This window comes from Carcharodon carcharias, chromosome 9, assembly GCF_017639515.1.
Source record: "Carcharodon carcharias isolate sCarCar2 chromosome 9, sCarCar2.pri, whole genome shotgun sequence".
In the NCBI taxonomy this organism is placed as follows: Eukaryota; Metazoa; Chordata; class Chondrichthyes; order Lamniformes; family Lamnidae; genus Carcharodon; species Carcharodon carcharias.
Window position 1 is genome coordinate 134,705,574 of NC_054475.1, and position 24,804 is coordinate 134,730,377.

General features: G+C 43.0%; 1 protein-coding gene across 1 annotated transcript in view; it reads left to right on the top strand.

The window, feature by feature from the left end:
• The window catches only part of arhgef9a (Cdc42 guanine nucleotide exchange factor (GEF) 9a), a 222,333-nt gene that overhangs the window by 87,993 nt on the left and 109,536 nt on the right, over positions 1-24,804 (top strand). The window contains exons 5-6 of the mRNA XM_041196400.1: positions 1,746-1,978; positions 11,627-11,756. Of these exons, the coding sequence (XP_041052334.1) occupies positions 1,746-1,978; positions 11,627-11,756 (363 nt within the window). The remainder of the gene's footprint in view (positions 1-1,745; positions 1,979-11,626; positions 11,757-24,804) is intronic.

Here is a 24,804-nt window from a genome sequence, read left to right on the forward strand (position 1 = left end):
AAAATCTGCCCCATAGTATTATAATAGCTGGCTAATCAATAACTGAAAAAAATCCCAACTCAAATAGAAAAATAGACACAACTCAGGAGCTTGGATTAAAGTAGTTGGAATGCTAGCTGACACCTGCTTTAGAGTACAAATAAAGAAAGAACTTGTTCCTTTTGTGAACTCACAAAGGGGGTAAACGTCAGCTCTTTTCTTCTCCGCCAATGCTGCCAGACCTGCTGAGTTTTTCCAGGTAATTGTTTTTGTTTCACAATGTCACAAGGTGTTTTCCAGCCAATTAACTTGTTTTGAAGTGTAGTCACTGTTATAATGTAGGGAAACATAGAAGACAGTTGGTTCATAGCAAAACAGCAAAGTGACAATGGCCATATTATCTGTTTTAGTAATGTTGGTTGAGGGAAAAATATTGAGCAGAACACCAGGGAAACATCCTCTGCTCCAGTAATGCCATGGGATCTTTTATGTCCACCTGAGAGGACAGATGATGCCTCAGTTTAAAGTCTCATTCAAAAGACAGCACCCTCTCAGTGCTGCACTGCAATGTCAGCCTAGATTTTTTGCTCAAGTCCCAGGAGTGGGACTTGAACCCACAACCTGCTAAATCCAAAACAAAAACAAAAGTACCTGGAAAAACTCAGCAGGTCTGGCAGCATCTGCGGAGAGGAGCGCAGTTAACGTTTCGAGTCTGAATGACGCTTCAACAGAACTAAGTAAAAATTGAAAAGAGGTGAAATATAAGCTGGTTTGGTGGGGGGGGGGGGTGTGTGTGTGTGTGTGTGTGTGTGTATGTGTGTAGAGCTGGATAGAGGGCCAGTAGGTGGAGATAACCAAAAGATGTCACAGACAAAAGGACAAAGAGGTGTTGAAGGTGGTGATATTATCTGAAGAATGTGTTAATTAAGGGTAGAAAGCAGAACAAGCAAGGTACAGATAGCCCTAGTGGGGGTGGGGTGGGGGGAAGGAATCGAAAAAGGTTAAAAGGTAGAGATAAAACAATGGACGGAAATATATTTAAAAATAATGGAAATAGGTGGGAAAAGAAAAATCTATATGAATTATTGGGAAAAAAAGTTGGGGGGGGGGGGCAATCGGAAAGGGGGGGGGGGATGGAGGAGAGAGTTCATGATCTAAAGTTGTTAAACTCCATATTCAGTCCAGAAGGCTGTAAAGTGCCTAGTCAGAAGATGAGGTGCTGTTCTTCCAGTCTGCGTTGAGCTTCACTGGAACAATGCAGCAAGCCAAGGACGGACATGTGGGCATGAGAGCAGGGTGGAGTGTTGAAATGGCAAGCGACAGGGAGATCTGGGTAATGCTTGCGGACAGACTGAAGGTGTTTCCAAACACAGACTGGGTGACCACTTTGCAGATCAGGAGTTTGTCCAGGTATTTTTGTTTTTATTTTGGATTTCCAGCATCCGCAGTTGTTTGCTTTTACCTGCTAAATCCAACCTGCTAAATAACAGGTAAGAAAGCTACCACTGAGCTATGGCTAACACCATGTGGGAGCAATTCTCTTTAAGATTTGTCTAAGGGTATAAAGACTAGACATAGAGAATTAAAATGCACTGCTTAATTTATTATGAACATAGCCCCTTAATGTCAGCCAGTTATCTCTGCTGCCCACTCTGACGTATTCATCTATCAGCTCAGAAAATTGATTGTTTGGCTTTGCTTGCACATCTGATATACACACACACACATATATATATATATATAATATATTTTGTATTCATTTACAGCAAGATGGATTTTGGATTTATTCTGAGTACTGTAATAATCACCTAGACGCATGCATGGAACTTTCCAAGCTGATGAAGGATGGCAGGTATCAGCATTTTTTTGAGGCCTGTCGACTCCTTCAGCAAATGATTGACATTGCCATCGACGGCTTTCTCCTCACTCCTGTGCAGAAGATCTGCAAATACCCACTACAGCTTGCAGAATTACTCAAGTATACAGCATTGGAACATAGGTAAGAATTGGTAAAAAAAAAATTGTTTTGAGGCCTATTATCACTCATTTTAGAATATCACACTCTGACTGCCTTTGTGAGTTTAACATTGTTCAGCAAGAGCCAATGGCCTCAACGGGGGTTTGGGAGTGGAGTGCCTCAACAAACCTTGGGGTCCTCAGGGAACAAAAGTCGAGGAAAAAATATACCAAGTCATAGAATGGATCAGTGAAGGATGTGGAAATTAAGTTCTCTGGTACCCCACGACATGCACTAACAAAAATGATTTTGTCTATTAAATTACTTGGGTAAATTTAGGCTTCCCTCTAACTAGCCAAAGACTAGCCCCTGGAAATGCTTGAGATTTCTGCATCCAAATAAATAATGAATGGCACTGTCCATGCTGTTCCTAATTCTGACAACTTCCAGTACATGCTGCATTGAGAAACTATGAAAGCACCTGCGGCTGTACTCATTATTCTGAGATTTGGGGGAAATACTGAAATGGTATTCGTGTTCATTAATGGTCGGTTAATGAATTATTGCATTTGCGATTGCAACTCTTTTACTTTAAAAATAGGTATACTGTAGAACATAAATGATTTCAACTCCATTGGTTTGCACATGTCAGTAATCTGGATTGGATTGATATCTCTAAAAAGCAAATGGAAAGCAAAGATAGATAGGTAGATAGGTTCTTGATGGGTAAGGGAATCAAAGGTTACGGGGAGAAGTCGGGAGAATGGGGTTGAGAAACTTATCAACCATGATTGAATGGCGGAGCAGACTCGATGGGCCGAATGGCCTAATTTCTGCTCCTTTGTCTTATGGTCTTAAAGAGCTGTTGGAATTTTGCAGTGTGCTTTGCCGTAGCCCTTTGTCAGTTTTTGTAGATTATTCTTTACTTAAAACAAAATGTTCACCAGATTTCTTCCATGCTTTAAACCTTTAGCTTCGAATTTTTAGCTATAAAATGCACAAAGAACATGACAATTAGCAGGAGTCCATAAATCAGGGCCAGTACTTTGTGCTAGGCTTGTAGCATTCAGATTATGCATCCTGCTGCTAATTTAAAACTGCAGTTTTTATGTGGAGTTTAATGTGGAATTTGTCATATTGGTTTGAAATTTATATGATTGTTTAACATTAGTAATGTGAGCCATCAGTATTCAATGGTTAGCTGGCCTAAATGGCTGTGGGACGAGCTCCCCAACTGGAGGTGGGCTTGACCCCGGATTTTCCATGTGGGGTTGGGACACCCCCACTGTAAAATCTAATCCCTATTGTTTTGAGATTCTGGAAAAGAATGAGGAAAATTTGCAGTTTAGTTGGAAACATGAAGGAAAATTCAACGGACTACTTTGCATAACACAGAGTCAAGAAAAAGAGGTTAGAGGCTGGACGTGAGAAAAGAACTGCACATAAAGTACTATTTTGCTTTTTTTTTCTTAGTTTGATGTAACGTTTTCCTTTCTTCCTATTTTCGTTCTGTCTCTATTGTTGTATCTTTTCTTTATTGATCAATGCTGTTTATGTGGTTTTATAAGGAGGTAAAGAATGTATTTATGAATTTGCTGCAAATGACAAATGGAAGAAATGCTCCTTTCACTGTTTCTCTTTTTTGCAGGTATTCAGCACCTGTTCTATTTTTCTCCATTTCTCTCATTTACCCAACGCTGATCTCCATATCTCTATTGTTTGTTCCCAATCTTTAGCTCTATCTATCTCACACTTCCTGTTCACTCTGCCTTATCTAGAAACCTTAGATTGGACACCGGGGCTGGGATTTTCTAGCCGTGTTGTGGTGGGAGCCGCTGGAGGAGATTCGGCAGCCCAGCTAAAAGTCCATTGACTTTTGAGGATGGAAAATCCCGCCCCAGATCTTTAATTTAATTGTGTTAAAAATGAACAGTCAAAGTCAAATCAGGATTTGAATTTTCATTGTGCACTCTTTGAATGTAAATTAATTGTATACCACAAGGTTTGAAGGAAAAACTGGGAATACTGGGATTTTCCAAGTCAATACTGCTGTCAATCCTGAAAGACTTTAAGAAAATGGGTGTAAAAAAACCCACTGGTGTCTACCCTCCCCTTGCACCTCAGCTCAATGAATTTATATCAATGGTTGAGCTCCATTGATCAGGTTAATTCTTGGCCTTTGCTGAAGCTGCTGATCTTAGCTTATTGTAAAGGCAGAAATTATACAATTGCTCTCAGAACCTGTTGATTCAAAGCAAGGGCCCATTCTTGTCCTCAGTTGTGATTCACTCACATCTACTTTCCAGTTATTCACTGTGTAGGATTAAGGGATGCATCCAGGTTACTTCTTACCCTCACCAGCTCAAGGTCTGTGAATATAATTTAGGATTCCCCGTTTAAGAGCAGCTTCCATGTGGTGGGTAAAATGGCTTCTGCCCAAAGCCTTTGTTTTACCCAAGGTGACCTCAAAGTTCACATGACTATGGCACACAATTACCTCAGAGGTCACATGACTATAGCAAGCCACAGCACACAAAAGAAAGTATTGTACAAAGGCATTTCTCCAAACATCCCTGTTATGTTCCTTCTCTGTCAGGTCACTTTGCTCATAAACACAGTTGCACACCTATTTACTGGTAGGTAAGTTGGCAACAATATACTGTAGACACAGAGACCAATATAAGATGAAGCATATGTTGTTTACTTACACAAGTAACAGAGCACTAACACAATGTGTGCTTCTCCGATGAGACCCTACTCTAAACTACTGATTAATATTGTAGCCCGCGCTACACAGCAATTGGGTAATACAGTCACATGGTCAATCTGTTTGCATTCTCTTAAAGGTGTATTGCACCTCAGATTACCACAATCCCCTTTCATAAAAATAAAGAACAAATTGCATGCACTAACCTTTGCAATTGCATGTTACCGATATAGATGGTCTATTAAGAAAATCATCATGCATGCACATAAATCTGTTTGTTCTTTCCAGTCTGTTCTTGGATATCATGTATTATAGCAACTCTTTAGTTTACTTAGCTTGATGTTCATTACATGCATTGCATTGGCTGATGTGGTCCTTAATCTCATTGCTCATGTTTGGCCAGACTAGACTTCCTCAAACTAGATTCGATTCCTTGATGGCTTGTGTGGATGCACTTCAACGTCTCTTTTCTCATCTCCTTAGGGATGATGACTTTGGCCCCTTTGTATAAATTGCCATCTTGGGCAATCACTTCATTTCTGTATGCCTAATACTCTCTTTTAGCAACAGCTATGTCCTTGATGGTTTCAGGACATCCTTTCATCACCACTTCCAGTCGCACTTGGAGAGTTGCATCTCGTTATGCAGTTTGCTTGATCTGAGCAAGAAGCTTGTCTGTCAGATTCATTGCCTTTGCTGGGTTGATGATATCCAGGGTGTATCGTGCAGTTGCTTCTCATTAAATCTGGAAAATTTCACACTCTGAACTAGCATCATCAACTTCCTTCAAAGGGAGTGTGGCTCTTGACAGCATGTCGGTGATGTACATCTGCTTCCCTTGCTTGCCCTTCACTTCCAAATGATATCTCTGCAAATAAAGTAACATCCTTTGCAGATGTTTTGGAGCAGATAGAAGCTGTTTGAGAAAGATGCTTTGAAGTGGCTTCTGGGCAGGCACTACCATCACTTTCTCTCTCCCAAACAGGTACCCATTAAAATGCTCATAAGCAAAGACAACAGCCAAGCACTTTTTCTCAATTTGTGCGTAGTGTCGTTCAGTTTTTGTCAATGCTCTGAATGCAAATGCAACTGGTTGTCTTTGCTACATGAGGTTGCTCCAAGTCCTATTCTGCTAGCATCACACTGCAGAATGATTTTGTTGTTGACATCATAGTACCTCAGCATTGTTGTCACCAGCTGTTTGATGCAAGTGGAAGCTGCTTCTTGTCCCTTGCCCCAATACCACTAAACATTTAGAGGAGGCAGTGGTGTAATGGTATTGTCACTGGAGTGGCATTCCAGAGACCCAGGATAACGTTCTAGAGACCCCCATGAAATCCCACCATGGCAGATAGTGAAATTTTAATTCATTAAAAAATCTAGAATTAAAATTCTTTTGATGACCATGAAACCATTGTCAATTGTTGTAAAAAACCCATCTGGTTCACTAATATCATTTAAGTCTTCCATCCTCACCTGGTCTGGCCTACATGTGGCTCCAAACCCACAGCAATGTGGTTGACTCTTAAAATGCTCTCTGAACATGGGCAATTAGGGATGCGCAATAAATGAAGATCTCTTCAAAGCTTTATTGAAGTCCTTTGGACCTATACACACTCTCAGCTTTCCAGGTTTATTCACTGCTTCCATGCTGCTAATCCAGTCTGTAGGAGTTGTCACTTTCTTGATTTCTCCCATGCTGTCAAGCTCGTCTATCCTGTCTTTCAGGCTGGACTTGAGGGCAACTGCAACTCTCCTCGGAAGGTGCTGAACTGGTCTCACACATTCATCTACTTCAAGATGATATTCATCAGGAAAACATCCAAGACCTGTGAAAACAACTTTGTAATTTTTTAGGATCTGTTCAGCAGTCAATGGCTTGGTGCCATGCGTAAAACTGCAACCTCTTCTGGTACATGGAGAATTACCAGTCCAAGCTTTTGAGTTGTTTCAGCTGAGATGAATGGATTTTGTATAGTGTCTACTGTCTAGAACTGTAGATCTTCTTTCATTGCATTGGGCTGACAGATTAATTTGCTCTCTTGGGCTGAGCATCATTCTATTATGTAGCTTCAACTTTACCTTCGATGGCTTCATTTTTAGATCAACATCTTGAGCCATTTCACATAGGTCTGTGAAGCTCATTATGTTGCACGTAGCACCAGTGTCTATCTGACACTTTATATTAACTTGATGGTCTCCTTCTGCAGTCATCATTCCACTAGCCACAAACCATTTTTTACCTTGAGACTTGATGGTGCCAACCTGTTCTAGGGCATAGAGTGATTCATTAGAATCATTGTCCGACATCTCTCCAGCAACCATCTACTTAGGCTTGCTTTTCTTTTTTCCAGCAAAACACTTGCTTGCAAAGTGATTCCGTTTCTTGCAGTTAAAGCACTGCTTTCCCCACTCTGACCATGTTTCCTTTTCTTTTGCGTGGTGTCCTCTACAATAGTTACATCCAGTTCTCCGGCCTTGGTTTTTCTGCTGGCTCTCCTGTAAATAGTTCTTCCTTTTCTCCAACGTCTTGTGCTTGAAAGGCCTGAACTGAAAAGCCTCATCAGTTCTCCCATCAATACTCCTCAGTTGATGATTAAACATCTCAGAGCTTCTGCACGTCAATATCTTTCTTGAGAGTAAGTTCCTCTTCTCTCAGTAGATGTGCTCTTATGGCAGGATCTTTTGTTCCTAAGACAGTCCTAGCTCTGATCAGATCATCCTTGAGTTTCCCAAATGCCCAACATTCAGCTAGATGTCTCAGTACAATGGCATACTGGTCAATCTCCCTGAGCTCTGGTGTTGAACACGCAGCATTCATAAAGAACATTAGAAGAGAGTTCAAACTGGTTTTCAAGGCCTCCAAAATTTCACAAGACTAGCTTTTGTGCTGCTCAGTGAGGCCTAGGATGCAATACAGCTTGTAGCACTCTTACCCCAGCATTGATAACAAAGTTGCTATTCTTATTTTCCAGGCTTCTTGTTTAACTCTGTGGCAATTTTATTTCTCTGTCTACCGAGACTGGAAGCATTTCCAATTCATTCTCAAATCTGCCTTCATCTCCATAGCAGCCGGCACTAGAATGTTCAAAGCCACATTGACACCCCCAGCAGGCAATGTCTTGTACAAAGTTGCAGACTGAAGTTTAAATTATTCTCTACTGTTTCTCACACCGGCTGGCTCTCTTACAGTTATCAAAATCCACTCAATTTCAGTTGCACACTCCTGACACTGTGTTCCATGTGGTGGGTAAAAGAGATTCTGTCCAAAGCCTTTGTTTCACCCAAGATGACCTCAGAGGTCAAATGACTATGACACACAATTACCTCAGAGGTCATATGACAAGGCAAGCCACAGTACACCAAAGGCAGCAGTGCATAAAGGCATTTCTCCACAGAGCATAGAACATTTATGGAACTTTGAACCTTCCTAGTCTAGTGGGGGCTTTGTTCTACATTGGGCAGTGAACTTGCCGAATGAGCTATTGAAAGTACCAATGTCGCCACTTTGAAAGGATTGCTGAAATCGGGTATTTTCTTTATGTGGAACAAGAGTAAACTCTCATTCTTCCCCATGTCACCCTGTAAAATGAGGTTCTTACATGTGATTCTATGAATTAGATACTGAAACACATGAATAAAGGTTTTAGAAAAAGTATGTTAAAACCACCAGTAGTTAAAAGGAAAATAATGATCTTGAAAGATATCCCAGTACGCAGATCTTTGGAGCTAATTTTCCAAAAAGTTGAAATTTCCCTCAGAATATTTACCTAGTCCTGAGATTTTGTTAATTAACTGTTTTGGGGGCGTTCTTTCTCCATCTTCCGAGATCATGCTTCAATCAGCAAGACATAAAAAAGAAATGTCAGGCAATGCTGAACAAATAATATGGCTTTTTTTGATAGTGTGTCACTTCTAGACATCTTTGTCTCAACTCTTCACTCACACACTTCATAAATGACTTGTATTCTAAATTTCAGTATGTCATTGTTCATTTTGAACATTTGAGGTCCCGATTTGTTTAGGGTCTTGCAATAATAGCTGAATAGGAAACAGACTTTTCAGATTTTAACCCCCCACCCCCCCCACCACCTGCCCAACTCAAACTGCCCCTCCTTAGATTAAAATTCAGCCTGAAGTGTCTTACGCTGTAGGCTGTTACAGTCCTGTATGAAATGAGTTTTCGCAGTTTCAAAGCAATTCATAAGAGATAAGAGCCCACGGCATAAAACTGCTTCTAATTTGGCATTAAACTAACGATCTCATTCAGAAGAAAACCTTGCACTGATATTCTAGATTACTCTAATATTATCCTAAGGCTGAAAAAAGCAGCGAGAACCTTAGATCTATTATTGTGATACCCAAATTGAATTGGGACCTCAAATGTTCAAAATGAATAGTGTTTCATTCAACACAGCTAAGATCCCTCATGCTGAATGACATAATTAAAATGTCATTTTAAAAAAAAAAAATTCTTCATAATTTAACATTTCTTTAAAGAACAATTAGAGAAACCTGCCTCCAATCCATCCATTTCTAGCTTTAACTGATATTAGAAGTTGATTGGCAGCCAACCTGCTCCAAGGAGGTGGGGTGGAAATTAAATATGAGAATGAGGTTGAGATTCCAATTGAGACCCAGATGCCTGTGTCTGAGAAGCTTTTAGGATCGGGCATCCCCCACAAGGCCCCCAATCCCACCACTGGCCCAAATTCACCCCTCATCAACAAGAGGCCTCCGATTGTTACAACCATCCTCTGAACATTGATTCCCCGCCCTTGCACCCTCCATAACCCAGGTCTCTGATTCCTCACCGTAAGTATCTGGCCTCCACTGCTGAGATTAGCAATGCAACCAATTGACATGTCCCTCCTCTTCCCACCACCCCCTCCCCACCATGCCCTTGGTGGTAACTTACCTGCTGCTCAGGCCTTCATTAACTTCCTCTGACTGGAGGCCAGCATGCCATCAAGCTGACTTCTGGCCAGGGAACCCATCAGTGACATCACTTTGGAGCAGGGGAATCTCTAGCTGTGGTGCCTTGTGACTCCCTCAACAAATCTGTTCCCTGAAGGTTGAGTACCATTTTCCCATTGCATCTTATTAGTTTGTCCTGGATTTGTTTGAATCTAAGTCCCAGAAATGAATGTCAAGTCTATTTTGAACAATTTTCACAGTTTGTTATTTTAACCTCTTCATCATAGTCATCAGTCTCTCGAAACGAGGATGACGTCGGCCAGGCTGCATTTTTTGTGTGCCCTCCGGTGACTCAGCAGGCTAATCCTGGAATCACAGGTCTTTAGGCAGAGAGGACAAGAGTTACCATGAGGAAGGATGTTCCTTGAGCTGTGATTCTGTTCTTTCTCCTTCCACTTTAGTCATTTCTCCACAGCAGAGTTTATGCAGTCAGTTTCCGACTGTGTTGTACCCTGTTGGATGAGGCACTGCAATGTGACAAGGTTAGCAACAAGTCCGTCCCACGCAATTATGTCAATTTGTCCCCATTTCAATGAGGCCTTCAGAATGTTTTTAAAACATTTCTCTGTCCTCCTTGAGATTGGGTTCCATCTTTAAGTTGTGAAAAGAGAATCAGCTTCAAAAGCTATTTATTTGACAGACAGATGCGGTATCCAAACCAGCAGAGCTGGTTTCATATGATCATGATTTCAATGCTGGAGGAATTGGCTTTAATAAGAATGCTGGAGATTGTTCACCTGACCCATCACTTTACGTATCCTGTGAATCTATTACTGTTATTGCCTTTTTTTTTATTCATTCATTTGCAGTTTTTATTTATTGCCCATCTGTGGTTATCTAAAGTGCAATACACCTTTAATAGAATGTGAGCAGATTGACCAGGTGATTGTATTACCCAATGGCTGTGTAGCGTGGGCTACAATATTAAACAGTAGTTTAGAATAGGGTCTAGTTGGAGAAGCGTACATGTGTTAGTGCTTTGTTATTTGTGTAAATAAACAGCATGTGCTTCAACTTACATTGGTCTCTACGTCTGCAGTATATTGTTTACCAACTCACTCACCAGTAGATAGGCGTGCGACTATGTTCACTGAGCAAAGCGACCCAACAGAAGGAACACAACACCATCCCTAATCGTCTTTTAGAAGGTGAATGTGAGTCACCCTGTTGAAATGCTGCAGTTTGTGTGGTGAAAATGTTTCCAAAGCACTGTTAGGAAGGGACCCAGGATTTTGACCCAGAGATGATGAAGGAACAGCAATATATTTCCAAGTCAGGTGGTGGAAGGAGTGAAAGTTTAAGCTGGTGGATCAGCTGCTTGCTTTATCCTGGATGTTGTTGAGCTTCTTGACTGTTGAATGTACAGGCCAGCCAAATAATGAAATTGATACATTTCATGTGGCTGTGTAAGTGGAGTGGTCAGTTCTGCTGTGCACAGTTAAATTAATGGTCACTGCACATCCTATTGCTCTCATATGAAATTTTAACACTCATTTACACCAGTCATCATTGCAATGAGATTGTTAATTCAGAGCTAATTAGTCCTAAATTAGGCAGAATTTTGTCTGCTAATCACTGGATTAAGACAGTAAACAGGGAAAAGGAGACTTTCATCCCATTGCTTTAAACTGGATTTAACCCTACTGAAGGAAAAAGGCTAGGGTACAACCCAAACCCCAATTTCCAGAATGTGTATTCCTGCTGCTGTTGGGTGTAGCTATAATAATATATCAGCTGCTATGTTGGCCCATTGTGCTTGCATTAGCTCTTTCAAAGAGCTATCCAATTAGTCCCACACCCCTTCCCTTGCCCCACAGCTGCACATTTTTTCTCTTTCAAGTGCATATCCAATTTCCTTTTGAAAGTTACTATTCAATCTGTTTCAGGTTATGAATTCCAGATCATTACAACTTGCTTCATAAAAAGATTCTGTTTATCTCCTCTTTGGTACTTTTGCCAATTGCTTTTAGGAAGAGATATCAAAACTTGTTTTTATTCCGTTCCAGTGATTATAGGTATGTAGCTGCAGCTTTAGCAGTCATGAGGAATGTGACTCAACAAATCAATGAACGCAAAAGAAGACTGGAAAATATTGACAAGATGGCTCAATGGCAAGCTTCAGTCCTTGACTGGGAGGTAGGCCTTTCACTGTAGGCTGTGAAACATTTCAATACTAATGTTTAGTACAGCATTTTAACTTAAAGGTTTTTTCACAAGTTAAAGAATTCAATTTAAGCAATTACAGTCACTCATCACAATTAATAATGTTTTAAATTACCTTTCATATGAAAATACTGCCATTGCTATGAAGTCAATCTAAAAATTACATGATTGTAACTATAATAATGTTATATATACACTTTCATATTCTTCTTTCTTCATTAGATTCCATATACCGTGGCTAATTTTCACAATCAAATGAGCAAAACCACTAGAGAAAGACTGTCCATTTAGATCTCCTTTTTGAATCATGCAGTTTTTTTATGGTTCCCACTATTCCCTATCCTTAGCTTTCAGTTTTCTTTTATTCCTCATTGACATTAATCATAGGCTGAAATTTCAGGTCCTAATGAGTGCCGGCAGGGAGGGAGGCCTGGAATCTCACGAGCTGGTGTGCTGATTCCCTGGATCCCTGCAGGATGGGGGTGGCTATATGACTACCCGCCTGCAAGCAGTGAATAGTCAATTCAACTAAATTAAGGTCTATTGTACGAGGCTAACTGGAAAATTCAAACAAGTCAAAGGACAGTGTAGCTATCTGGATGTGACCTCCCTGTGCCAGACTGAGGCCAGCCCTCTGGGCAATCTTAGAAACCTTCATGGCCTGCCTAGCTTCAACTGCAGCTGCAGACCTGCCTGTGGAAGGACCCCTCTCCACAATCGTGGCCCAGCTGCTAAGGCCATTGTTTAATTTTTTTTTAATGAAGAGAGAGTGCCTCCATCTTGGGTCACATTTTCTCTCATTTGCATAAAAAGGCAACCCGGTGCTTCTTCTGAGCTGACGAGCTTCCTATTGGCCCTCCTTGAAAGCCTATCCCCCATCCTTAATTCAAAATCAAGCCTGCCCTCTCATTATTAATTGGCCAATTCAGGGAAAATCACAGCCAGGCTACTGTTTCTCTCACAATTCAGGGCCCACATTTCCACTGTTCTCACAGCAACACAATAAGCCTTTCCAGATATTGCAATGTGCCTTCTGAGCTACAGCATGATTTATATTCTTGGAATTCAACAAATTCACCAAAAATGCCAAGTTAGTTTAAAATCTGTATCAATAGCTACAAATACATCTGGACTTTCTATGTAATATAATCTTCAATTCAGAACTTCCAGCTTCGTTGTCTCTTTGCTATCACTTTTCTCAACCTTGGTGACATCCTGTGCGAATGTGCTGCTGTGAAATCACACATTTACAGCAATCACAATATCATAAAGGTTTCTGGAATTAAAAAAAAACCCTTCACATTGTCTGAATTCTGCCAAGATGTCACCTATAATACCAAATCAATTAAAATATTCTGGCTGCTTGAAAAATTGCTAAAATTGGTAATGGCTGAACAGAAACTTACCCAGCAGTCAAACCCAAAAACATAAAGTGTGGTTCAAAAATTTTCATTTTTTAATGTCCACTTGCTTTGGCGAAAATTAATGAGAAATCATTCAGAATGAAATGGTTCTGTTTTGTTGCATTATTACAGTTGTTCATTCTTGGGGTCAAATCTTTGTTGCTATTGTAGGGATACTGAGTAAGCATATTACACCAGCCTAAGTACAACGAGAAAGGTTGCCATTATTAATTTAAATCAAGACTTAATGATTGAGTGTGTCGGCTAATGGTTAGGATAGAACTGGTCAGGATAGGAGGTGTTACAACTGATTTTATCTCAGATGTCAATGCAGTAAATGTTTTTTTCTGCTGCTGCTGCCCATCCCCCACATCAAGCCTTTACAAAATCAACAAGAGGATAATTCTGTATTTATAAACAAAATGACAAATATGATTTTATTGTCACTGGCCATAAAGTTCCCAGTTTGTTAATCATCAGATTTCAACAACTTCCCTGAAGAGGAAAGAACATCTTTGCCAGTCATATCAGAGACTGATATTGTTAAACATCTTCTAACATTCTTTGTACCAACTTGACACTCCCTATGGAGAATACATTCAATGCCATTGAGCAAATAGTTAAGTAACTTATCAATCAGCTTCTAATAAACATACCATTCATAGGAATTGCATCTTCATTTGTGAAATTGTGGGGATTGTCTCATCCAGGCTCATAATTTTTAAAAATCTTTGTACTACCAGTTTTTTTCTGCACCCCCCCCGAAAGTGTTAACCAATAAATAGAGTATAGTTCCACAGGTGGAGATTATCTTCTGGATTCTTTTCCATTTATGTATGAGCCATGGTAAAGAATGTTGGAAAGCTATTTGACCATACATATGGGCATTTCTACTGTCCTCATCTAATGTTCACAGATGTGCTGTTGTAGATTCACCCAACGAAGAGCTCAGAATATACCAGTTGTACTGCTGCTCCAGTTGCTGTTAATATTCAGAAAGCCAGCTGGAGTCAATTTTTACGTATATTTATCAGCATTCATTTACAAAGTTACACATTACAAGGATACACCTCCTATCCCAACAATCACATTTTCAGTCTTTTAGAACAACATGTTATCAAGTTTTTTTAAGAGGGGGAGAATCATTAAATCAACACTTCCTTCTCAAGTTATCACACCCAGTACTATGGAATAGCAATCAACAAAGCAAATAGAAAGCTACACAATATCATCAGTCAGCATAGCTTAAATTGTTGGTTGTCATACTGAAACTGTACAGTGCTCTGATCTGATGATGTCTGCACATGTCCACACTCACTCTCGAAAGCCACAAAGCAAATGTGCAAGTCCAGCTGGAGGCAAAAGGAAGGACCCATGAGACTGATCCCTACTATCAAAGGACTGAATTATGAAAATAAAAATCTTTTGTATTGGCTTGAAACAAACCAACGGAGAGGGAATACATAAAATATTAAATGGTATATAAAAGTTAAATACAGAATCCTACTTTAATATATTCATTGAATATGGCATGGGACAGTAGCAAAAGGCAGATTTAAGACTGATGGCAGGCAATTCTTCACACATAAACAGGGCAGAATTTTATGCCTTGCGGGGAGGCGGGGGGGGTTGTGTTGGGGGGGTGGGGGGGGGCGGGGGGGTGCATGTGCCTGACCTGATTGGGCGTAAAATCGTGCGAGATGATGTCAGGCGAGCATCCCGATGTCATCCCGCACGCGCACAATCTTCAGGTTGGCGGGCGTGTGCGGGTGTCGGAGCTGCACCTGCCTTCAGCTAAAAGGCCAATCAATTGATCCAGATTTCACATTGCCCGCACGATTTCATGCTCGTTGCATGGGCAAAACGGGCAGGTGGGCAGTCCACATTTTGCAAAATCTCATCCAAAGGCGGAATAAAAAATGTCAGCAGCATTGGCAGTGTGGGTAGCGAGGAGTTTAGGAGATAGTTTGCTACTGGTTGCTTATTGGAACTTGACAGCTTCATTTCAGCACTGAGCTTCATTCTTAGCATTTCCAAGTTTCATTGCCGGGCTCATTGGTGTCTCCAAGGCCCCTGGAGAACTTTGACTATGTGGATCCTTCCAGGTATCAGATAGCCTTCTGTTACCATGGTAATGGAGATTATGGTCTCTGCTGGTGGCACCTCCTCTGAAGAGGAAGAGAGGGGCAGAAGGGAAAGGAGACCAGGTGTCCCAATGCAGCTTCTAGGGGAGCGATCTGTGGGACTAGAGGTGCGGGTACAAGGGGCGCAGGGCTGGCAGGTAGACCGAGGCGGAAGGGGCTGCAGAAGATGCCACTATCCTGCTGCCAATGTTTCCAGGCAGCGATGCAGTTATCTCAATATGTTCAAGACGCAATGCTGAAGGAGGCCCCACCTCTCCAGGGAGTCTGTGATGTTCATTTGTCAGATAATTGGGCCTGAGATCAGCTCCGACTGTGTGGGTGGATACCCCATGCCAGTGGATCTGAAGGTCACAGTGGCCCTCAACTTCTAAGCCTCCAGCTCAGTTACGTCAAGCTGGTGACAGAAGCTCTGTTCAGGTGGGTAATGACAGTTATTCTGTACCATACGGGTGAGGCCAGCCAGGCTGAGCGAGTCAGAGGTTTTGCAGCGATCGCTAGGTCCCCCTCATCCAGGGTGCAATCGACTGCACATGTGGCCATCAAGGCACCAGCAGGTCAGCTGTGTGCCTTCGTCAACAGGAAGGGATTCCACTCGATGAATGTACAGATAGTGTGTGACCATAGGATGCAGATTCTGTAAGTCTGTGCAAGGTAGCCGGGCAGCTCCCAAGATGCTTATATCCTCAGATACTCCCAGGTGCCAAGGCTGTTCAGTGCTCTAGCCTGACTGGGTGGATGGCTGATGGGTGACAAGGACTATCCATTGAAAAAATGGCTTCTGACGCTTCTCTGCCACCCAAGCATAGAGGCAGAGCTGTGTTATAATAGGAGTCATGCCTCCGGAAGGGCAGTGATAGAGAGGACCATAGGTCTTCTGAAGATGTGCTTCAGATGCCTGGATCATTCAAGGGGAGCACTACAATACCCTCCAGAGTGGGTGTCACTGACAGTAGTTGCAAGCTGCACTCTCCACAATCTGGAATAGCAAAGGGATGACCCACCGGAGGAAGAGGATCTTGACGCAGCTCCACAGGCCACAGAGGATAAATCCAGCAGTGCATCAGAAAAGGAGCATGGTGAGGAGAACACTGAGGGTATGGAGGCAGACCTCGGTAACCTCCAGAGAGGCAGGGACACCAGGGGCACCTTGATCCAATGCTCCTTCAGCTAGGCTGCCAAAGATCTGCTTCCACCTCATGGCAAGTCTGCCACCTCCATCCCGGATGTCTGAAATGACCCTTTCATTTGAACCCAAAGTCCACTCAGTGTCTGTGCAATAAAGTTTAGAGCCACTCAGGTCCAGCATTACATACTGGCATACCCTGCACCAAAAAAAAGGTGAAGTATACGCAGGCCATTATGACAAAAGCAAAATTTATGTAATTTTCACATTCAAAACAAATTTACATTGCCATCTCTAGTGTTCACTTCCACACCAGTAAACATATAAACAAAACATTACAGAAGAGATGATCACCAGTGACCAGTCCCTTTTGTGCTCACGCTGCCTTAAACTTACGTTTACCAACGCTGCCCCCACCCCCTGGCAGGCAGCATCATTGGAGACAACCTGTTGACTCTGATGTCTTGTTGGCTTTAATGACCTTGGTGGTGGCCTCTGACCAGTGGAGCCTGCGCTGGCCCCACCTGGGAGGGAGCAGCCAGTGCCACGACTTCCATGTCCCCAGTCATCGCAGCCTCATCAGATGCCACAGTCACTGGCAGAGAGGCAGAGGAGCTGCTGCCAAAATCCAAGCACCCTGAAAAGAGCCTGCAGAAACAACAGGCAGTTTATGCACCAACGTGAGGTTGCTCTGGACCTCCCTGCTCACCATTGATGGATGGGAACCTGGCTGGGATACTGGGTGCCTCATCCATCTCCCACACTGGCACTGACCACCTGAGGTCATTGCCTGTGTGAGAGCTTGCAGGTCCAAGCACAACCCCAGGAACCCCTGATTCTGTCCCTGGAGCTGCCTCACTATGAGAATCGACACTTTCTCAATGGAGGGAGCAGTGTGCTTGGCCATGAGGGTTAACACAGTGCTCACAATCTGCATGGACTCCTCCACAACAGAGACCACAGCATGCATACCCTCATGGATTTCCGCCAAATCCGCCCACACATCCAGCATTTGCTGCCTAATGGATGCCTAATGGAGCCTCCAGAGGCTCATCATCTATCTTCGACTCAGCATCGTCCTGGGCTTCAGCAGCCCTCCAACTGCCAGTGTCCTATGCACTCTCTGCCTCCGCTTGCTCCTCAGGTGAGTGTGAAGTGCCCTCACCTGTCCTCAGTGGCACTGCAGGGGTTAGGGAGTTGCTGGCTATCTAACTGCTATCTAACTTTTGGAAGCGGGATTCCTCAAAGGTAGGGGTCAAAGTCTCACACTGAACCAATTAACAGCACTGACATTCTAGCCAAAGATCTAATGCCCACCGAGGTGTTGGTATCTGCACTGGCGCCTGGTTCAGAGAACAGGTGTGACGCAGGTGCAGTTGAAGCCCAGGTGTCCTCTGGCATCAGGGGTGGCTCTTCGGGATCCTGCATGTGAGCACCTGTTGGTGAATCTAAGGGAGAACAACAACATGTCATTAGTTTAGGTCATCACACTGTCACTGTGCATGCCAGGCACCCTGGTGAGACAATGGAGATCTGCACCATGGTGCCATCATCTTTCAATGATCAATGGTGGCTCCAGTTTTGATGCTCCCAACAATGAAGAGACTGCACAAGAATATTTGCACCGTCTGAAACTCTCACCTCTGTGAATTGCACTCTTACCTTCGCTTGACACGCCCAGCCTCTCCACAACGAGCTGACCGAAGTGCGTAGTGGCTCTCCAGCTCCAAGGTATCCTGCTCAAGTCTGGTCAAGATTAGGAGGTTTGGGGGGGCCTTCGCCTGTCTGTGACCCCTCAATGTGGTTATGGTTCATCTTCTCCTGATTAGTCCACGCTCTACCTGCAGCATCATTGCAGCCTGGCCAACCCCACCTGAGGAACACCTTGCAGGGCACATCCAAGTTGTGGCTCTCGAGCCACAAGGCACTTAGTCCAAGCAGACAAAGCTCACCCCCTTGCCCAGCTCCGGCATCATTGACATTTGGCACTTGGACTCTAACACCCCTGAGCTCCATGGGGAACGGCCAGCCCTTAACACTTCCCCATGCTGATCCATGCTAACATGGTACTCACCCTTGTTGAGTGCAGCAGGCCGTTGATCCTTTTGCGGCACTGCACCCATGTGTCCACACAACGTCGTGGCTGCTGACCTGCGCTGCCACCTCCTCCCAAGCTTCTTTTGTGTGGTGTGGTGGCCTCCTCCTTTCATGTCTGGGAAAGAGGGTGTCCTTCCTGGCAGCCACCTCCTCCAAGAGCACCGTGAGGCACTCATCCGAAAAGCGGGAGGCCGAGTGCCCACCTGACTTGCCTTCCCGCCTGGTGTCTCCAGCCGCTGTTGAGGCCTTAACTTTGGTCTCCAGAATGCAGAAGATATGTTCTTCCCTGACAGACTTCAAGGAACTGCCTGGGCCGTTTTTAAACCGTCTGCCGGATTGCCATTGGACACAGCTCCCAACAGGCCCCCACCCAGCTCTTCCCGACTATTAGGTAGACGCATTTCATGCTGGGCGGGCCTTAATTGGCCAGTCAGCATGAAATCGTGGTCATGGGCTGATCACAGTCAGGGCCCTGTTTCTGACCAGTCCTGGGCCTGCCAATCACATGCGGCCGCCAAGGGTTAAAATTCAGGCCGCAGTGATTAACTGAATTGGAGAACCCAGTAGCGTCATAGTAGCAAAAACCCTGGAAAAATTTAAGAAATTGATTTTATGATTGGGCAATTCATGGCTGGATTTTACATTTTACATCTTAATTGTCATGGTAAACCTGCCTCTGCTTGATTGGGTTACCTTGAGCTGATTTTACAGCTGTTGGGCTGTTAATTGGTTCAGTGTGAGACTTGGACCCCTACCTTTGAGGAATCCCAATTCCAAAAGCTGCAGGGCAACTCTCTAGCCCCTGCAGTGCCACTGAGGACAATGGCCAGTGCTGGGACTACAGACAGTTCACCATGCCAAGGAGATATGGACTGATTAGAAGGCGCATGGGGGCTTTTGCCAGGGCCAGTCTGGCAGGCCCCTGCGAAGAGGGTGTGGATGACCAGGTTCAGGAGGATGGGGAGGGGATAGGTAGTGGAGCACATCATGAGGAAGATGGGTACCTAGGGGGTTATCCCCAAATGGGAATGACACATCCCCACCAACAAGGCTGCTGGATTTCATCTGAGGTCTCGCCATGTGGTGTGGTCACCCCCATTGCTGGTAAGATATCCACGATAGCGTGAGGAGGCCCATAAGTGGTAATTGGCAAAATCCCAATGGAGGTGGATAGGTGACAGGCACAGTGCCACTGCCACACTGCCCAATTTTGCACCCCCACCCACCTGCCAGCTCATTCCCAGTGGTTGGGTAGGGGTGGTGGTGGTGGGTGGTAGGACTGTTAAATTCCGTCCACAGATTTTTCTAGAGGCATGAATGGAAGCAAACGTCCTAAAGTATGACATGGTTTAAGAATTTGCCTTTGAAAGTGGAGATGAGAAAGACGTATGCAAGTGTGGTTGAGTCAGGAACAGAAAGGATTTGCATTGGCGTTAAAGCTTCAGGAAGTTGCAAAGGAAGAGGTGAAGTGGAGTGATTTATAAATGCGAAGAAGGATTTTGAGTTTGGTCTGGAATAATTTGCAAGCTTCAGGATTTGAATAAACTCAGTTCTGTTTTCCCCAGCTTGTGAAATTATGCAGTTTCTATGTGGCATCAGGAAATTTGAGCATTGAATTGCATGGCATTTGAGGAATTTGCAGGCTTCATTACAAGGTTAAATTCATCCATGGCAAACTGGGCATTTTGGTTATTTGGAATGAACTTGGGGCAACAGCAAGCTTTACATTTTGGATTTTTTTTTTACAGCTTCAAAGAGCAGCCTTCAGAAGACTTCAAAAATATAAAATAGGGATTAAAAGATGGTCTCCACTTCTGTTGCCTTTCGATAGTGCAGAGCTGACATGATTGCCATGGGAACAGTTAAGACTGTTACTATGATCACAATGTTTCCTCAGCCTTCCTGAGGGAAAGCAGATGACCTTTATGTTGTAAATGCTGTAGTCTCCTGATGAACAGAAAACCTCCATATCTAAGACAAAGTGGCTTCATTTTGCTTTCTATGCACTATTTGTGTACCTTGTTCACATATTCACTTTAATTCTTGCCTGTCTTATTTTAACAGTGATTCCCTGCTTAAAATAAATACATTAACAACTGTACAGTTAACACAACTTTAAGTAAGGCACTAAAAATAGCGCACACAAGAAATTACACCACAAGTGTGTCTACAGTTCTTTAATTAAAGTTTGATAAATTTTCCCAGTGTTTAGCTTGTTGTGTACTGATAGTATATTTCTAAATTCCATATTTTCCTTTATTTTATCTTTGTGCTCATCGAGATATGTGATGCCAGTCTCTCACCACTGCTGTTCTTGCATACTGAGGGTATGCTACTGTTTCCTAAGAAAAATTTGCATTTATGTAGGCCCTTTTATGACCCCAGGATATTCCAAAGTGCTTTACACCCAGTGAAGTATTCTTGAAGTGTAGTCATTTTTGTAACGTAATGTTCATTTGGAGTTTTCATTTAAGACTGAGAAGAAGAGAAATTACTTCACTCAAAGGATCGTGAATCTTTGCAATTCTCTATCTCAGAAAGTTGTGGATACTCCATCGTTAAATATATTGAAGGGTGGATAGACAGATTTTTGGTCTCTTAGGGAATTAAGGGATATGGGGAGTGTGTGGGAAATGGAGTTGAAGCCCAAGATCAGCCATGATTGTATTGAATGGCAGAGCAGGTTTGGTCTACCCCTGCTCCTATTTCTTGTGTGTTCTCATCTGTTCTTGTGAGCAGCTCTTTGGTCAGTTGTATACCCAGAGCTAAAAGATTCATAGGACCTCTAACAATTTTCATATTATACCTTGTAATGTTAGTTGATTGGTACATCATTCAGTGGGGTTGTAGTTAGGAGGTTTGATTTGATAAATGGTATCTGATAGTGGGTAAATGACAGACTGGGATATATCTACTTGCCTGGATGAGTGCAGCTCCAACAACATTCAAGAAGTTCCATCCAGGGCAAAGCAACCTGCTTGATTGGGACCCCATCCACCACCTTCAACATTCACTCCCTCCACTACTGTGCACTGTGGTAGCAGTGTGTCCCATACACAAGGTGCAGAAACTCATCAAGGCTTCTTCGACAACACCTTCCAAACCCGTGACCACTGCCACCTAGAAGGACAAGGGCAGCAGATGCATGGGAACACCACCACCTTCAAGTTCCCTCCAAGTCACACATCATCCTGACTTGGAAGTATATCACGGTTCCTGCACTATCGCTGTGTCAAAATCCTGGACCTTCCTTCCTAACACTGCTGTGGGTGTACCTACACCACACGGACTGCAGCGGTTCAAGAATGCAGCCCACCACCACCTTTTCAAGGACAATTAGGGAAGGGCAATAAATGCTGGCCTAGCCAGCAACGTCACATCCCATGAATTAAGAATAATTTTAAAAATGGATCTTATGGGCCACTGGGGAGGTATTATCATCCAAGTTACTAAGAATATGGGCACCTTTGTCCATAGTATTCCCCTCCTTTCAAATCCCTAGAGAAATGGATTTGTTGTTCACTTACTCCCAAATTGACATAAAAATAAGGAGTATTTAAAAATTCCACAAGGTCCAGGGATTATAGCAAAATAGTGTCATGAATAACCTGAAGATAAGAGGGTGATTTTATTGAAGTATTCAAGATTGTAAACAGTATAGGCAAATTAAATGCCAAGATGTGGGGATAGAAAATGTATGGAATGGGCAAGCATGGAAGTAATGGGGTAATTGTATCATCAAGTTCAAGCAGTAGTTTGATAATTACCTGACAAAAAATTGGTGGAAAGTACAATATATTTCCTAGACACTGGATGAGCCAAATAGACTGCAATGGTCTTTTCCAGTCCAATCCGTGTTCCTATATAAACTGCCCTAAAGTAAACTTCAGTTAAATAGTACATCAAATGCATAACTTTTCTACCAAATAAACCCAAGGGAGATGGACCATGTATCTTACTGGAACGCTGGATGTACCAAATGTGTACTCGCTAGGTCACCACATGAGCAGCGTATAGCTGTCAAGTTCAGTGCTACTTTTCTTGAGCTATCTGTTAATTTACATCAAAATTGTTCAAAATGCCTCCTATACTGCATTATTAAAACTTTGACAGAAGGCTTAAGAGGTATCATGGTTTGAACTACTGGATAATTATAATTTCTTTTGAATAAAAAGTGACCTTGAAATAACAGGAGTAGTCCGTCTATAAAGCAGGTTTTGTTCACAGAAACATAAACATCAAAATTTCTGACTGCACAACTGTGACGCTAACCACATTGTCTCATGGGAAGCTTTCCTGTATTTTGAATAAAGAATTATTTCAGTTATGGCAAAAGCTTATAACTATACTTGTATGAAAATAACCCTATAATTAGCTTTTTGGTATCTATTTTTTCAATTTAGGCATTTTTATGGCCACATTTGGGCATTATCTTTCCACCAAAAGGCTTAAAAATGTTGTACTCAATCCCAAATCAAAAATTAGTGCTAATAACAGGGTTTGAAATTACATGGAGTCAAAATCTCTGTGGCTGTTTTTAATGCCTAAATTGTTAAAATAATGCTAACATTAACTTTTGCAATAACAAAATTGTTATTTACATTTTGCAAAACATTTCACTTATTACTTCACTAAAGAAAATATTCAAACATACAAAGACCTGAGAATCCCCCAAAGGGTGTGGAAACTTTATTTAAAGGCCATTTTTGCTTTTAGTCAACATTCTCCAGTTTTTCCAGTGTTGATTTCATAAAGACCCAGTTTCAAAGTTTTGCCCTCTTTTGCTTAACGGACAGTTTTCACTTTAAATTGGGTGTCGAAATCTTCAAAAATGTAAAATTATAAAATGTAACATCAAACTCTTAGGGGATGGGGACAACTCCCAGTTGTGAGATATGTGTGATAATTTGTGTAATTTCTGATTTCTGAAACAAAGTTTTTTCAGACAAAGGTTGTGGAATGAATTACCGGGAAGGTCCTTGAAGCAGATGGTTTAAACAGAAAATCATAAAAATTAGTCCAGATGAGAGAAGCTTTTCAATTGATCTAGTTCATCCTTACTGTGGACACCTATAGGGCATAATTATCCCAGATTTGCACTAAGTTCGGTAGCAGGCAGGTAAAACAGCCGGCCGTGATGGCGGGTTTTCATGCCATATCATCCCAAATCCACTGCATTACTTATGCATTCCCGGGAAACATGCCATTTCCATGGCAGGCAGACTCTCATTTGCCTGCCACGCCATCACCTCGCCACTTCATCACACTGGGTGCCATATTTAAAGTTGAGCTGCACACACACATCTCACTGCTTCCAGCTCACAATACTGCAAGGAAGATATCCATGAAAGGTAGAAACACTGCAGCCCCCAGGTATAAAGACGTGTCATTGGAATACCATTTGGACACTGTGGAGGCCCGCAGTGATGTCCTCTACACCCACTCTGGCCGCAGGACGGGCAGTGGCATCACCACTCCAGCATGGCAGGTGGTGGCAGTGGTGTTCAGTGCCAGTGCTGCACACAAGAGGTTGGTCATCCGATGCGGATAGAGGGTGAATGATCTTGTCCGTGCAGCCAGGGTATGGTAACCATCTCATCACTCTAAACTCACACAAGCCCAGCACATACTCACTGGCATCTCACTCACTGCCAGTTCAAGGGACATCACCACTTATTTTCATACACACACCCTCAACTGTCCACCTGGCCTCATCTCCTCTGGAGACTGCCTGCTCAGCCCTCTCCATCTTGAGGCCACTTGCACAGACTAACATGTGTCTCCCACACACACCTGGGGATACCCTCCTTCCCCAGTACAGCTCTCATCTTGCAGCCTCTTCCCTTGCCTGAGGCCACTTCACCCCCTTCTCCAAGCAAGGCCTTGCCCTGCAGCCATTGAAAAGCCACCTACATATGGCTGATCTGGTAGATAGAGACTTGCTGTGAGCTCCCCTAAAAGTGATATGGTGCTGTCTGTGAAGCCTGGCACTGATGACTGCGAGTGCTGACTGAAGCAAGGTAGCAAACAAACCTTGAAGTCCCAAGCGAACTGCAGCCCGCCAGGTACACGTCACTTATGTACTGTTGTGAAGCACGTGTGCGTGTTTTCCTGCCGGTGTGGACGGACGATCCAGTGGGGGAGTTGGGGGGGTGGGTGCGCGGAAGAGTCTGGCGGGCTGACTTTATAATGATATGCTGATGTATTACAATGAGGCCCCCAATGCCCGATAACAGAAAACGCGCCCCCCCCAC